Source organism: Pinus tabuliformis, chromosome 6 (genome assembly GCF_031772625.1).
Source record: "Pinus tabuliformis cultivar Carrire ecotype Pingquan chromosome 6, CPIR1, whole genome shotgun sequence".
NCBI classification, from domain to species: Eukaryota; Viridiplantae; Streptophyta; class Pinopsida; order Pinales; family Pinaceae; genus Pinus; species Pinus tabuliformis.
The window spans coordinates 1041589893-1041606689 of NC_142292.1; the positions used below are offsets into that span (position 1 = coordinate 1041589893).

Here is a 16797-nt window from a genome sequence, read left to right on the forward strand (position 1 = left end):
CTCAAGGATAATTCGTCTCGCCTTCGCCACACACTTCTTCCACTCAACCAACTCTTGTGCATTAGTTGAAGCTAGCTTTGGGATTTCTTGATCAATGAATTCCTTCAAGCCATTTTCTTTCTAATACAGCCTCCATTCTATCTTTCCATGCTATGTAATTCAAGCTAACTTCCAAGGCATACTCGAGTCTCAAGCCATAGAACGCCATTGGCCAACCTTGAAGTATGATATGAATTCGATTTGCACCTGCAATCCCGAACTTCAAACTTCAAATTCTCTTCTCAGTATATTGTTCACAGCTCCGATACCATGTAGAAAGTGATAGGTTAACCCGATAATGCAATATAAATCAAAGCAAAATACTATAACCTACTTCCACTATCAATTTGTAGAAGCTTAAAGATCGAGCTGAACAATATAACCAGAAGAAGAAGAATCAATGGCACAATACACATGAAAATACTTTGGGGAATTCCTCTGCTAAAAACCCCACACTATTGTATTATCATACATGGTGGAAATACATAGGAATTATACAAAGCCTTAGCTCTCACAGCTAGCCAGCTCTTAGTACAATCCTCACAAATGCTCACAGGCAATCTTGGCTTTTCTCCAGCCTTCCTCTCTGCCCTCCAAGCTCCTATTTCCTTGTGTTGTTCCTTGTGGATGATTTTCTTTTACCAAGTGGAAAACAAACCTTCAAAACTGCGCAATCCTCAAAGATGAATCCTTGACTACATGCATGAGTTTTCTCCAGGAGAAAACACATGCAACTGATAGTACACTATCCTTGAACATTAATCTCAACTAGGTCTTTTTCAGAATAGACATGCATGAGTTTCTGATGAGGGAATCTTCAGTTAACTGTATAGCACTGGTTGAGTGCATTAATGCATCAACTGACTGTTAACTCACTATTAGTTCCTCAAACAATTTGGAACTAATTTAACTGGACTTAACTCAGTAAACTGAGTTAACTAATTACAACTCAAATATAACTCAATCTTATCTCCTTAATTTAAGGGATAACTCTTGCATGACTTCAGAAAGACTTCTAACTTGAATTTCTCCAACTAATTAATTTAAAATAAGCAACTTAATTATTTCCAAGTAGTTGTTAAGACTAAATTCGATTTTAATTCACAATTTAATTCAAGGACAAATTAAATTGAAATATTCTTGTTGCCATATTTCAACAAAAATTACATGTTTGGTCCAACCAGGTTTGTATTCCAAGACCAACACATGTTCTCCATATGACTATTGAGCAACAGTGTTAGAGTTAGCATATAATAATGGTCATATAATAAAGGCATAACATACTTTCAATTAGTAATCAAGTGACCTATGTCACATGCCATAAATAGAGTTGTGTCAAATTAGATTAAGAGCTTAACTAGGAGAGGTACCCATATATCGTTGCAACATTTTTCACACCATTGCAAGCCCAAGATCACAAGTTAGAGCCTGTGAGGCCCTGTATTATGTATCCTAGACCTTGTTGGGTCAAACCATGGTCGATTGCTTTGAGTTCATCTTTGTTCAGTTTGTCCTAGACATGATTTGAGGGCATTTGATAGGCTTACTTCAAGACTCATGGTTGTATAGGAGCCTTGCCTTTGTAGGGGTGATCACCAATGTAAGGGCCAGTCCAGCCCATGTTAGGTGCACCTATGTCTTTCCACATGGTTATGAGTCTATTGAGTATGTAGGTGGCGTTGGCATTGGTGTAGTATCCCTCAAACGTTTTTCATACATGACAATCTCACAATTAGCGACATTTCATGCTTCCTAAGGCAGTTCACATTTCCAAATGCAAAGTGGCCCAGAAGTCAAAAAGTCAACAAGGTCCCAAATTGCAGAGCTTGATGAGAGGATGACATGCCACGTGAAATTTTTCCACTTGTAGGTGGCATGCTCAAAATATGTCAAGTCAAATACTTGGTGAAGGTTTCCAGGGGCAAACAGGTGGAGCATTGAGGTGTTTTGGACATGCATTGATTCCAAAGTGATATATTTAGTGAGAGCAACGAAACCCATGTCTTCGTTTTTGCATTGCCTCAAGGGCATTAAAGATCCTCAATTTGGCCATGTTTACAGGGGTTTGACCAAGGTGATGTGGCAAAAATTTGGACACATGGAGCTAACAAGGCATATGTCAAGTTATGACTAGGCAAATAGTACTCAAATGAGGTGGAACATTTGGCCAAATCAGATCGGCGTTAGACAGCTAGAAAAAGGTGGTGAAATCAAGTTAATATTCATGTAAAAGTCAAAGAAATTAGATGTTGGAATAGATAAAGGTAGTTGTTAGAGAGTCAAAGTGAATGTTGAAGTATCTTGGACCAAGAGGATTAGAATGTGGACAAGCTTCTAATTGTTGCAAGTCAAAAGATATTATTTTTCCAACTAAGTTGAGCTTCAAGGAAGATTAGGAGACTGATTCAAGTTACTATCTAGTTGTTGAGAGGAACGTTGGGCTTCCAAGTGCTACTGTTCTTAATTTGTTGACTTTCTGGACCCTTAGCAAGTGGAGAGTTCGCTTATTTTGGGACTTGTGAGGCAATTTGACCTCTTAGTGGATAAAGTCATGAATTTAATGTAACATTTTATAAAAAATTAGTAAGCCTCCAACATGTAGATGACTAGTAAATATTATTTTCTAGAAAGGGTCAAACTAGAAGTTATCTAGTTATTTAAAATAAAAATTATAAAAGGCTAGTCTCCCCTTTAGTAAAGGATGTTCACTGTGAGATCATTTGATGCCATAATACAAAGAAACCAATTTGCAAGAAATACTTGTGTTTAGTTGATCCTTCTATTTTTTTTCCTTTTTAGTTTTCGCCTTGTGCTTTATAGGATTATTTTGCAGGTGTATTTGTTTCATCACAAGGTCAAGATAGCAATCCATTGAGGGACAGATGGTCACATAAAGGGGAGATCAAAGCCCAAACATTAACCTCACCCCTAGATAGTGTCCAAAACTACACTTTTCGAAGTGTTTGACAAGCACTATAGGGAGAATCTCCATCTAGAATTTTGGGCTATTGGCATTATTGTTGCTATTTTGAAGGGGGCATCTCAAATGAGTAGATCCTCCTAATAAGTCAAATCTTCCTACAGGTAGTCCAAGCCTAAGTTGAGAGTTTCACCCCCCGACTCCTCATTCCTCTCTAGCCTCAAAAGGTAAAACTGACAAAGAAATGGTTCTGATCATAATTCCACAAATTGTTAAGGTGAAAAGGCAAAGGTAAGCCTCAATCTTCAACCATCTTATATTTAAAAATTCTAAAAAAAAATTCCTTTTTTATATTTACTACTAACTCGCTGCAAAATTATTATCATACTAGCTAGTAAATCCTTGGAGTAAGTGAGCATATTGTTAGATTTAAATATGTGTTTTCTTGAGCATATTTTATGTATTTTACACCAGTATATCAATCTTATGTGTGCAGATATGCAAGAGAATATAGTTGTAGCAGATTTTTATTTGCAGATTTTCACTGAACAAGGTGATTTTCTTCCAAATAACAAATTTCACCTTGTTTTAAGCTCAATTTCATTTTAATAGTTCATATCTTAAATCTGAAGCTCACATTTTAATTATTTCAGCCTTTTGAAAGTCTTATTTTTAACTGAAATAAATTTATGGTTTGTGTACCTGGGGGGTTTTGACCCAAAGACCTCATAAGGTTAATTTTCAATGTGGTAGAAAATCACTTTATTATAGGTCTGAAGCCTTAGAAATGGTCTAAATTGATCAACCTTCTACTTTCTAGCCTCCCCACCCCTAGATCCGAGATCTAAAAGTGTTTAGGTACTTTTGGGTGAAATCTCAAGGGGTTAGATTGCTGATTTCTTCATTTTCAGCAAAAGTTACAAACATATAAAAACATGGCAGAAAGCTGTTTTATAAAGCAACCCCTCTAACGAAGCATTTGTTCATAGAAATAATTATACATTTGGTTATGATGTTTTTTGTACATCAAATTTGATTACTGTGTTATTTTGTTAATATTTGGTATATTTCATCTTGTTTTAGTATATTCTATGCATACTTTTCATAGTAAAACAGCAGGACAGCATAAAAAACTCCTCCGCTTTCGCCATTTGATCTCATTACAAAGCGCAGGTCATGTAATGGTTGGATGGAGTCATCCATGGGAAGCCTCCTATAGCCTTTTGGTAGGAGTTGGGTTTAAAGAATGGGGACCTAAGCCTATGTGACAGTGTGCCATTGTGTTATGTGAGCCAGCCGAACAAGATTGTACAGATCTTCAACAATCCCTGCTAACTTGCGCGGTAACAGGACATTGTGTCCCTTATACGTATTGATATCCACACCATATAGAACATGTATCAAGCATATTATTCTCTCTTTTTATATTCTAGATTTCATTCTCTATTAACATTCTTGTGTGATTCTCCTGAGTCCTCACACACCTATTCCTCATCTTCCGCCTTCAAGTTTCTTCCAGCATTGGAGGAAAATTCCTAAGGATGCTGACTAGAGAAAGGAAAGATCTTCCTTGTGTCATGTGAGGCAGTGGAAGAAAGTGCCAAGGCTGCAGATGGCTGAATGGTTGCCTAGAGAGTTATGTGGTGAACAATTTTGCTGACCCTGAGAGCAACTGGGTTGGGTGAGTGGCCTGAGAGTCCTTAGCCAGTTCCCTTTGCCTTGGTAGAATCATGGTATTGCTTGGCGATGGAATCCATAGCTGGTTCCTATGGCTAGATGGAAAATCACTCCTTAGCGACCAGTTTGGAGGACTCGCATTCATTTATAGATTTATTCATATCTATCTCTGTTTGGAATGATGCTTTCTATTTGCAATATGATGTGTGCTGCCTTGAATTTAATGGGCAATGCATGAATTTGGAATGTGCATTTGTTAGTTCACTACTACATTGTACATATGAATTCAAAACGGTACTGACATTAGAGTTTTAAATATAGCCCAACAGTTGGTTACTTAAGGAAAGAATTTTGCATGTAGTGCTTTGATGACCAAGGAAATCTTCCAAGTATGTGAAATGCCAAGTCCTTTGGGATCAGTGCAAGGTGCAACGTCCATATCCATAAAATACCATAATTCAACTTCCTCGAAGAGATTATGCACCCTGCACTTCTACAGTACAAAGTTGGAAGTGCCCACCATCATGTGACAGTCTCTGAGACCAAAACTGACCATCACAGCAACCTCTAAAATCACGCTTGTACAAATTGATCAGACTCAAAAGAAATAAGCTATCCAGCCTAGTCCAAGTGTAGATCACACCCATCTTGGGCCAATAACAACCTTCCAATCGCTAGAAGATCCTAGGCATCTCACCCAATAACCTATCATATGTCTAGATCTACTTCACTAACTGAAACTCATGCGTCACACCCACTAAACCCATCAACAAATTCCTCTCATAGGGAGCCGCCCATTCCATACATGCATCTGGAGGATTTAAGTGAATGTGCTATGATACCATGTTAAATTTCAGACCATGGTAAGCAGATTCTGCTCTCAGATAAATTAACCTAAACCTAGGTAGCTTAAAATTGAAAGCCCCATTCCAAGCAGTGCAAGGTGCAACCTCCATATCCATAAAATACCACAATTCAACTTCCTCGAAGAGATTATGCACCCTGCACTTCTACAGTACAAAGTTGGAAGTGCCCACCATCATGTGATAGTCTCTGAGACCAAAACTGACCATCACAGCAACCTCTAAAATCACACTTGTACAAATTGATCAGACTCAAGAAATAAGCTATCCAGCCTAGTCCAAGTGTAGATCACCCATCTTAGGCCAATAACAACCTTCCAATCGCTAGAAGATCCTAGGCATCTCACCCAATAACCTATCATAGGTCTAGATCTACTTCACTAACTGAAACTCATGCGTCACACCCACTAAACCCATCAACAAATTCCTCTCATAGGGAGCCGCCCATTCCATACATGCATCTGGAGGATTTAAGTGAATGTGCTATGATACCATGTTAAATTTCAGACCATGGTAAGCAGATTCTGCTCTCAGATAAATTAACCTAAACCTAGGTAGCTTAAAATTGAAAGCCCCATTCCAAGCAGTGCAAGGTGCAACCTCCATATCCATAAAATACCACAATTCAACTTCCTCGAAGAGATTATGCACCCTGCACTTCTACAGTACAAAGTTGGAAGTGCCCACCATCATGTGACAGTCTCTGAGACCAAAACTGACCATCACAGCAACCTCTAAAATCACACTTGTACAAATTGATCAGACTCAAAAGAAATAAGCTATCCAGCCTAGTCCAAGTGTAGATCACCCATCTTGGGCCAATAACAACCTTCCAATCGCTAGAAGATCCTAGGCATCTCACCCAATAACCTATCATAGGTTTAGATCTACTTCACTAACTGAAACTCATGCGTCACACCCACTAAACCCATCAACAAATTCCTCTCATAGGGAGTCGCCCATTCCATACATGCATCTGGAGGATTTAAGTGAATGTGCTATGATACCATGTTAAATTTCAGACCATGGTAAGCAGATTCTGCTCTCAGATAAATTAACCTAAACCTAGGTAGCTTAAAATTGAAAGCCCCATTCCAAGCAGCAAATACTGAATATGTTAATCTACAAATGCACTGCTAGAAATTACATCTGAACAGTGTTGCGGGGGAGCGCCCCCCCCCCTTCGAACCCGCTCCCGAAGCGCGCTCCGGGCGGGAGCGGCTCGGGAGCGGCTCGGGAGCGCACTCCCAAAATCGGACGGGAGCGATTTTCGGGAGCGCGCTCCCGTAAAAAAATTTGCGCTCCCTGGTCTGTGAGGGAGCGATTCAGGGAGCGATCGCTCCCGGAGCATTTTTTAATGCCCGGGAGCAATCGGGGAGCGATCGCTCCCTGATCGCTCCCGGGCATTAAAAAAAGCTCCGAGAGCGATTTTAAACGGGCCAGGAGAGGTTCGGCGGAAAAAAAAATCCGCCGGACCCGAAATTTATAAAAATTTTAGAAAAAAATTTTTAGTTTATAAGCCCAATGGGCCAAAAAAAAATCATTTCAACTTCATTGAGCAAGAGATTGAGAGCTGAGCAAGAGCAAAGGAGCAAGGAGCAAGAGCTGAGGAGCAAGGAGCCAGAGCTGAGGAGCGAGGAGCAAGTGCCAAGGAGCGAGGAGCAAGCCTGCAGAGGTAAGTAACTTAATCATTTAGTTAGTTTAGCTGGTTAGGTAGTTAATTTGGTTAGTTTAATTTACCTGTTTCAGTTTAAAGATCATTAATTTAAATTAAATTAATAAATTAAATGAATTAATCCCAATAAACTAAATTAATTTGCAGATTCAAGACTTAAACCCTACAAACATCAAACACCATGGACCTGGGGATATTTATTGGCATTTTCCTCTTCCTGGTCCCTTTTATGGTTATTATGGTGGTGGAGAGTAGGAAACGGAGGGGGCCTGAAACTGAAGAGGTGGATGAAGAAGCCGGAGGAAGTCAAATGGGTGAAAACCCCAGTGAGGAGGAGGTGGAGGAGGGTGAACATGAGGGTCAAAAAACTAAACAAGACCAAACTCCATTGTGGAAATATGTTCACAGGGCTGAAACAGGGAGAGGGGGTGGAACCACTAAATTTCATTGCCCCCATTGCAACACTGATTACACAGGCTCATACACCCGTGCTAGAAGACACCTCTGCGGGAAAAGGCCATGGGATGGAGAGAAACAAATAGGAATCAAAACTTGTGACAAGGTGTCAACAGCAGATAGAGCCAAATACATAAAGGAAGAGGAGGACGCCCAATACAGAACAAAAAGATCAAGGGGTTTCTTTGAACCAATCTCACCATCACAAAGAACTCCTTCAGCATCCTCCCAAGGCAGTGGATATGGACATGGAGGCACAGGGTCATCATCTTTAAGGCGTAGAACCATATCAGATTTCCTTGATGAGGGGTGTAGGAATGATGTGGATTCAAAAGTTTACAGGTTCCTCTATGCATGTGGGATACCATTCAATGTTCTACGCTCACCTTATTGGCACGAAATGGTTTATGCCATAAATGATGCCCCTAAAGGATACAAGAGCCCTGGGTATGACAAGGCAAGAACTGTTGGCCTTGATCATGAAAAAGCAAAAATATCACATTCTTTGAATAAAATGACAAGTTCTTGGACTGACAATGGGGTGTCCATTGTATCTGATGGATGGACAAATGTAAAAGGCAAGCCATTGATAAGTGTTCTTGCTGTGTCCCGAAGTGGTCCCATCTTTCTAGCTGCACATGATTACTCAGACAAGTTCAAGACCGCTATCAACATTGCAGAAGCATTGCTTGAAACAATTGAGCGTATTGGCCCATACAATGTCATCCAAGTCATCACTGATAATGCTCCTAATTGTAAGGCAGCGGGAGCAATTATTGAGGATAAATACCCGAACATATTTTGGTCTGGATGTTTGGTTCACACATTGAACCTTCTGTTGCATGATATTGTCAAAAACAAAAATGAACAATACCAATGGATTGGTGATTTGTACAAGAAAGGAAAAAAAATGATAAAATTTATTACAAATCATAGCAATACCCATGGCCTTTTCCGCAGTCACTCGAGATTGGAGTTGCTGAAGATTGCGAGGACTAGATTTGGTAGCTATTACCTCACCTTCAGGCGCCTTTTGAAGGTAAGAGAGGCATTAGCTAGCATGGTATCAAGTCCACATTGGCAGGTGTTAAAGGAAAGGGCTACAAATGTAGCTGACATGGCAGGTTTTGAAACGGTGGAGGAGGCCGCTCTTGATGGGCAGTTTTGGACAACTGTGAGACAGGTATTGGATTTCACCAAGCCAATTTATAACATGATTCGGTTTGCAGATACAGACAAACCTGTGCTTGGCGAGGTGTATGAGCAAATGGATACCATGTTGGGGGAAATAAAAGACATTGTTCATAATAAAGATCCCAACTTGTACAAATTGATTCATGATTGTGTGTGTGAACGGTGGAATAGGCTTAACCTTCCACTACATTGCTTGGCGTATATCCTTACGCCAAAATACTACTCAGAATCTTGGTTGGGCAAACCTGCAGCAGGGGGTGGTGTTAGGACCAAACCCCATTTAGATCAAGAGGTAACTAGAGGATATCTGGAAGCATTAGAAAAGTTGGTGCCTGACAGGGAGGAATGTGCAGCTGTGCGCCTTGAAATAGGCAGATACTTCAGTGGCAGTGGTTTGTATGGTAACTTCCATGCAATGGACGACAAAGATAAATTTGATTCTCTCACATGGTGGGAAACATATGGCGGCCACGGACTTTTGCCAAAATTGGCAAAAAAAGTTCTTTCACAGGTTGTAAATTCTTCTTCTGCAGAGAGGTGTTGGAGCACCTACAGTTATATACATAATGTGAAAAGAAACAGGCTCAACGAAAACCGAGCAGAAAGCTTGGTTTATGTGCACTACAATTTGAGGTTGCTGAGCCATTACTGTGATCGGGCTAATGAAGATCCCACATATAAAATTTGGGACAATCACCCTGAGGACAACAATTTGGAGGATGGCATTGTACATATGGAAGAACTAGAAGAGGAGCTTGTACGGGATGAAAATGAAGCAGCTGCAGCAGCCATGCCACCTCCACCTCCACCATCCAGTAGCAGTTCTCGGGGCCCGAGTCTTGTTCCATTGCTGTCGCCACCTCCATTGACACCCTCGCATGGAGGCTCTAGTTCTGGTCGTCGGTCTGTGCGGGAGACTCCTAGAAGACCACCACGACCTACTTATACTCCTGGAGACTCTCGTGGCAAGGGCCACTTGTAGATTTACAGTTTACTTGTCTTTTTTAGTTTCTATTAGACTTTAGTTTTCATAACTGTTGAGTTTTGAGTCCTTGACTCTTGACTCTTGACTCTTTCATATCATTATGACATTATGATATTTTTTGTAAACATTATATCACTGTGACAATGAAAATTTGAAGTTTGAAGTTGGGCCTTGGCAATTATAACTCATTGGTAATGATTGTGAATTATGAATATGATGCTTTGTGAAAGACTAAAGTTGTTTCATTTCATCTCATTATTCATGTTTCATTTTATAAATTTTTAACATTTCATATCATGTTAACAGTTAGAAGTTAGGACTTAGAAATATCTTCGATATTACTTCTTGTAATGGTTAAACTTGGCTTACAAGTACAACTTGTTACTTTGGTGATCAATGATGATAAATGTTATTGAATTTTCAATTCTGAAAGCTTGAAGTTGAAACTTTAATATTGAATTTGATGAATCATGATTTATAAGACTCAATATGTTGCAGTTGTAATATGTATTTTACTAACTTGTGGACATGGTTGATGACGATTATAATTTCTAGATGATTGATGTGATATATGGTTCAATGATCAATTTATGTTTTTTTATGTTTTTTATGTCTATTTCATCATTCTACATGTTTTTGTTGACATATATGTATCAAAAATTAAAAAATATAAAAAATATATATATTTTTAAAAAATCGCTCCCCGATTCGCTCCCAAACCGGGAGCTTCTGAAAATGGTCGCTCCCGCTCCCGCTTCCGCTCCCGCTCCCGCTCCCGCTCCCAAGTAACATTGCATCTGAAACACTCAATACTGCATCTATTATTTACTAAAAGAAAAATTATACTGTTATAGCTCAAAGCTAGAACTCGCCAACAAACACAGTGTTGCACCCTAGCTCTTTTTTATAGAACAAGACACAGAGTAAAGATACCATGTACCTTGTCAAATGCATTAAGTGCTCAAGGTGACTCAGTCAAACCCTAACCCCAATCTACTCTGCTAGTGCACCCCACCACATGGATAGAAGTGCCAGAAATACTGCACCCCAATTGGAGGATCATCAACACTCCTTGGGCTCTGTGCCCTCAACTCCTCCAGCAAGCACCCTAGGGCAACAAATAACCAGCCTGCCATAGGGCATTTAATGCCCCTATGGAGGCTGGTTCACCATACATGCCCATGGATTTACCATAGCCCGATTTGACAGCAGCTCGTGCAGATTCGCCTGCGGATTCAACCGATTCTGTGGCCCCACCCATCTCCATGCTGGCACCCATCGCCATGCTGGCAGGTTCAAATGGAAAATCCACGCGAAATTGGTATTCAAACATCCCACATTCAATTGAGAACGATTTTCCTCCGTCCGCGCCCATCCTCCCGACAAGGAGCCATGGCTGGAACCGGACGAACCTTCCCTGCAACAAAAAACAACTACAGACCCACAGGTTCACCGCCAAGATTGCAAGTCCACCAAACCCTCACAAGGAAGATCACACCAGCTTGCTGACTCGCAGAGACGCACTGAGGTATTTGAATCCCTCTCTGACCGATTTAGCTTGCACTCATCTGCTTTGCATATTTTCCCTTGATGTATTGTAATGTGAGGTTCCTGCCCCTGCGATTTTAGTGGAGATCGAATGAAGACCAAAGAGGACCGCATCTTCACACCAAAACAGGTCGAAAACCATAATCTTTAGCTCGCCTTTACAGCCACGGTGCAAACCCTCGTTGTGTGAATAGCTTCTGTAGGTCCATCCCTAGCAGCATGCACAACCATAGCAGGCCAAGATACCCTATTCATAGCCTTGCAGCTTAATGTCCAGCTATAAAGAAAACTGTGGCACAATTGATTGATTAAAGAAATCTATGTTCTAAGTAGGGATAAAATGACGCCGTTTTGTCTGTAAATATGGTGTCTTATATCTGGAATAGGACTGGTTTCAGATTAATCTCATATTTGTTAAAGTTAGTTATTTAAGTAGTTTTCTAGTGAAGGTTGTTTTATCTCATTTGATTGGTTTGTGTTTTTTTGGATCTAAGTTGTGCTAAAACCTACCTTAAAATGGCCTGAAATCACTGCTTTCAACCTTTGGTCTATATCAGTGAATTGATTAAACAAATCGCTAAAACTGATGCCTCAGTTGGTCTGTTTTTCCTTACAACTCTAGCAACAAGAAGGAAAATAACAAAATTTGGTATGAATACATAATTATGTTATTTTATCGAGTAAATCATAATCAAGACTTATGCTCTGACACTATTACAATAAACCTTTTTTTTGTTTGCGTGTAGATAGGAACAATTATTTTATATCCAATGTGTTTTGGTTCCATTCTAAATGTAATTAATTTGTGTTTCTTTCTTGCACTGGAAAACAAATAAAATAACTAACGTTAACAAATATGAGATTAATCTGAAACCAGTCCTAATACAGATATAAGACACCATATTTACAGACAAAACGGGGTCAGTTTATCCCTACTTAGAAGTTGGACATAGATTTCTTCAATCAATCAATTGTGCCACAGTTTTCTTTATAGCTGGACATTAAGCTGCAAGGCTATGATTAGGGTATCTTGGCCTGCTATGGTTGTGCATGCTGCTAGGGATGGACCTGCAGAGGCTATTCACGCAACAAGGGTTTGCACTGTGGCTGTAAAGGCGTGCTAACGATTGAAGTTTTCGACCTGTTTTGGTGCGAAGATGCGGTTCTCTTTGGTCTTCATTCGATCTCCACTAAAATCGCAGGGGCGGGTACCTCAGATTACAATACATCAAGGGAAAATATGCAGAGCAGATGGGAAGGGCTCCGTCCCGCAAATTAATCCCTAATGCAAAATTTCAGATGAGTGCAAGTTAAATTGGGCAGACAGGGAGTCAAATACCTCAGTGCGTCTCTGCGATTCAGCAAGGTGGTGTGATCTTCCTTGTGAGGGCTCGGTGGACTTGCAGTGAACCTGTGGGTCTGTGGTTTTTTTTTGCAGGGGAGGTTCGTCCAGTTCCAGCCAGGGTTCCTTGTCAGGAGGATGAGTGCGGGAGGATGAAAATCATTCTCAATTGAATGTGGGATGTTTGAATATCAATTTCGCATGGATTCGCCATTTGAACCTGCCAGCATGGAGACGGGTGGGGCCAAAGAATCAGTTGAATCCGCAAGCGAATCCGCACGGGCTGCTGTCAAAACGGGCTATGGTAAATCCATAGGCATGTATGGTGAACCAGCCTCCATAGGGGCATTAAATGCCCTATGGCAGGCAGCAGGCTGGTTATTTGTTGCCAGCACTCTAGCAGTACTAGGGATCTGTGTTATACTCTAACAGTAGATAATACATCCAGAAACAAACTCCATAATAGCAAAGCTCACGGAAGTGGATTGACAGTCTAAAATACAAACTGGAAGAGATTAGCTCATGCATACTAGAGACATACATGCACCCTCTCTCTCCCCTAAATAACTCCAGCTCTCCTCCCAAGAACACTAGTGCCATGCCATCATACTGATTTGCTGCACCCTCATACTGACAGCACAGAAATTGAAGTGGCCTCTGCTGGAAATGCTGCACCATACAGAAGGAGAACCAGCTACTGAGTAACAAGGTAAAATTGAACATTTACAAATACAACGTACCACAGTTCCCCTTTATAAACAATATACAACTGGAAAGAGATAACAATATTTAACATTTTCTTCCAATGTTGTGATCAGAACAAACAAGTCAAACATATCACCAGAAGAGACATGGACAAGTGAAACTTACCACAGTTCCCCTTTATAAACAATATACAACTGGAAAGAGATAACAATATTTAACATTTTCTTCCAATGTTGTGATCAGAACAAACAAGTCAAACATATCACCAGAAGAGACATGGACAAGTGAAACTTACCACAGTTCCCCTTTATAAACAATACACAACTGGATAGAGATAACAATATTTAACATTTTCTTCCGATGTTGTGATCAGAACAAACAAGTCAAAAATATCACCAGAAGAGACATGGACAAGTGACTATATAATACTCATCAATATCAATTTAGTTCAAAGTGAAACATAAGAGGTAAATTACCCAGTCATCATGGAAGAAACCAGAAGTCTTGAAAGAGGCTCCCAGAAAGCTTCAATTAAGACATGAAACTGATCTGATGGCAGCAATCCAAGCATTCCAGATATTGTCCTCTTCATTGCATCCAAAGTATCAGCAGATACATCTTTTTGTATAAGGCTCACATCCAATGGCTCTATCTCCTGTATCAAGCTCAAAAGCACCGAATCCTCCTGGAACAGAAAATAATTAACATCAGGACACCATGAACGTCTTAAATTATAGCATGGTAAGTCACTACTATGTCTTTAATTTTCATTCAATTGACTTTACATCCCTTCTTTTATCAATCATTGGCAACCATAAATACTATTTTAAGCTATACTGGTCTACAACTTTGATGAAGTTTGCAAATTATCAGTTTAACGAAAGTAGATTGCTAGTGCTCTTCTAACCTATGCTTTTCTTGCAATTTTTCCACTCTTCTGGATCTAAATGATTGGTGTTAAACTATACGCTCAAAATGCATTTAGTTTATAGTACAACAATGTCCTCAACTCTGTTTTGCCACTTGTTACCAGGAATTTTCTCTTCTAGATTTAATATTCTTACACAGCAATACTTACCATAGGCACTGAACAAGGATAAAACTTAAATTAAATCATAAGCGGGTTCTTCCACTACCAGATGGAAATTAGCTGAAATTTTGCTGTATATGGCTTTTGTTCTAAGCTATACTTACATGAAGGATTTGTTGCTAAGAATTATCAGTAGGATAAGGTGAAGCATTGTATCCAGTATAGGAGTAGGAAAAAATAAATATAAATGAGCATCTCAGAATTTACTTCAATATGTAACAGCAGAATACATGTTGATCCTTGCTCTACATACACTTTTGAAGGCATCTCTCACATAAGCAGGATTCCTCACATAGAAAACACTAGATACAAGTGTTGAGAAATATAGCTCAGATAGGAACTTCCACATATGTTCAGAGTGAACATGTGAGAAGTAATTTGAGACATTTTCTATTTTTGAAAAATATAATTTGATGTTGTATTTGATTTTAGTAAAAAAGTGAAAGTCTTATTTTTAGCAGATGATTTTAAAATCGTACTTAGACTAGGAGTAATCTTAAAAATAGATTCTCCACTAAAACTATAAAGACAGGGCAAGGTACTAGGTAGAGGCTTTTACACATACTTGAGCAGTTGAGCAGCAGAGAGAGAGGAGGCAGCAAGAGACGAGGCATTCTTCATCAGCACGCAGTACAAGACAGCCATCCGTACAGTTCCATACAGTTGTATGTAAGTCCACACAGTCATATGGAGATGTCTATGCAAGTCCATACAGTCATACAGACAAACCATACAGGCTGTCCTGCAGGTCATATAGCAGTTTTCTGCTCTTTCTGGGTCTTTCAGCGGGCTGTACAAACTCAGTTCCCGTCATTTTTGGTAGCTGTGCACGCTGGTTGTTTTGGCCAGTGTGTGAAGGTTTCCTTGTAAGTTTTTTCGAAGGAATGAAAAGCTAACTTGAAGGAGTAATTACGTATGTGTGAGAAATTAATTTTTATGCTTCCACTGTTTAATTTCTAGCTATGTCTGATTGATGTTATGGTCTGATATTTAATTTCAGCATTTAAATTCAGCAATCTACTTCTTTGATTGAGATCGGAAGGACATTCATCACCTAGAGCTTGAAATTCCAACAAGTTGCCCAAAGCCACAAATTGATTCTTTTAAAACTAGCTTCCTGTCATAGAAGGTTCTAGTATTTGACAACATAATTAATGCCATCATATTGAAATTATGATAGCATCACCCTACTAACCTCTGACTTGTCAATACTTCTCTCGCCATCACATGTGGCAACTTCTGCCACCTGGACATACAAACAGAATAAATATTACATTATTACACCCCACACCTTAATTTTTATTTTTCATTACCAAGACCTTTGGTAAATATATGAGCACAATTATTGTTATTACAGTGCATAGTCAAAGGATCTTAGGCTCAAGTGGTTTGGTGAAAAGTTTGTTTCCCCGGCTGCATGGATTCAAGTCTCCAGAGACATGTTTTAACAGTCCATTTGTGGCAATTGATGAAATAGCTGCATCTGGTGTAATAGTGGCAACCAATCCTTTGAAGTTACTGATTCTCCAGAAATTCTTATTCTAGTTAAAAAAACATTATTATAATGCATAATTTCAACTTTTGTACTTTATTCTTCTTAGGAACAAAGTGGTAGTGTGCTTCAATGTGCCTGTCCTAGCATTAAAGACAAGTTTCTTTACAAGTAAAATGTAACTTTGGGTATCACAAAATATACTTGTAGACTAGTTCTGATGCTACTCCATATCTTCCAAAAAAAATATCAACAAATAGCTTCACATTCTATAGTTCTGGCAGTTTTATACTCTGCTTCCCTTGCTGACAAAGAGATGGCTGCTTGCTTCTCGCTGCACCATGAAATGCACCTGAACAAAAATTGTAGATGAACACCCTTGAAGATAGAAATACCTCCAATCGGAGTATGAAGGGTAGGAACGGTTTTGGCATTCAATAATAATGTCAATTTGCATTTACCCTGCACGATCTGCATTTACTCCTTATATGCTTTGTACTGAGAACCAGCTCAAAACTCAACCCTTTAGAGATCAAAGAACTTTTGTAAGTGCTAGGCCTGAAGGAAAACCATACTGCATGTGATAACACTGCTATCCCATAAGTAGAACTAATTGATCAAAATGGCTCCACCAAGCAACTGCGCCCATAAATTTGTGCCCAAAATCCCCAACCCTGTTGTCATCTTGGATTGATCTGCTGTTGAACAGGCAATGCATGATATCGGAAATCATACTCTAGTTAAAAATTATGTTGGTAAATGTTGGAAACACTGAGAAGGGGGTGAATCAGTGTTTCTTATCAATTAGTAA

General features: G+C 39.4%; 1 protein-coding gene across 1 annotated transcript in view; it reads right to left on the reverse strand.

Moving 5' to 3' along the window:
* Nucleotides 1-16797, reverse strand: part of LOC149262549 (MAR-binding filament-like protein) — a 102109-nt gene that overhangs the window by 60229 nt on the left and 25083 nt on the right. Inside the window, exon 2 of the mRNA XM_089424888.1 lies at nucleotides 13881-14089. Within this exon, the coding sequence (XP_089281014.1) occupies nucleotides 13881-14089 (209 nt within the window). The remainder of the gene's footprint in view (nucleotides 1-13880; nucleotides 14090-16797) is intronic.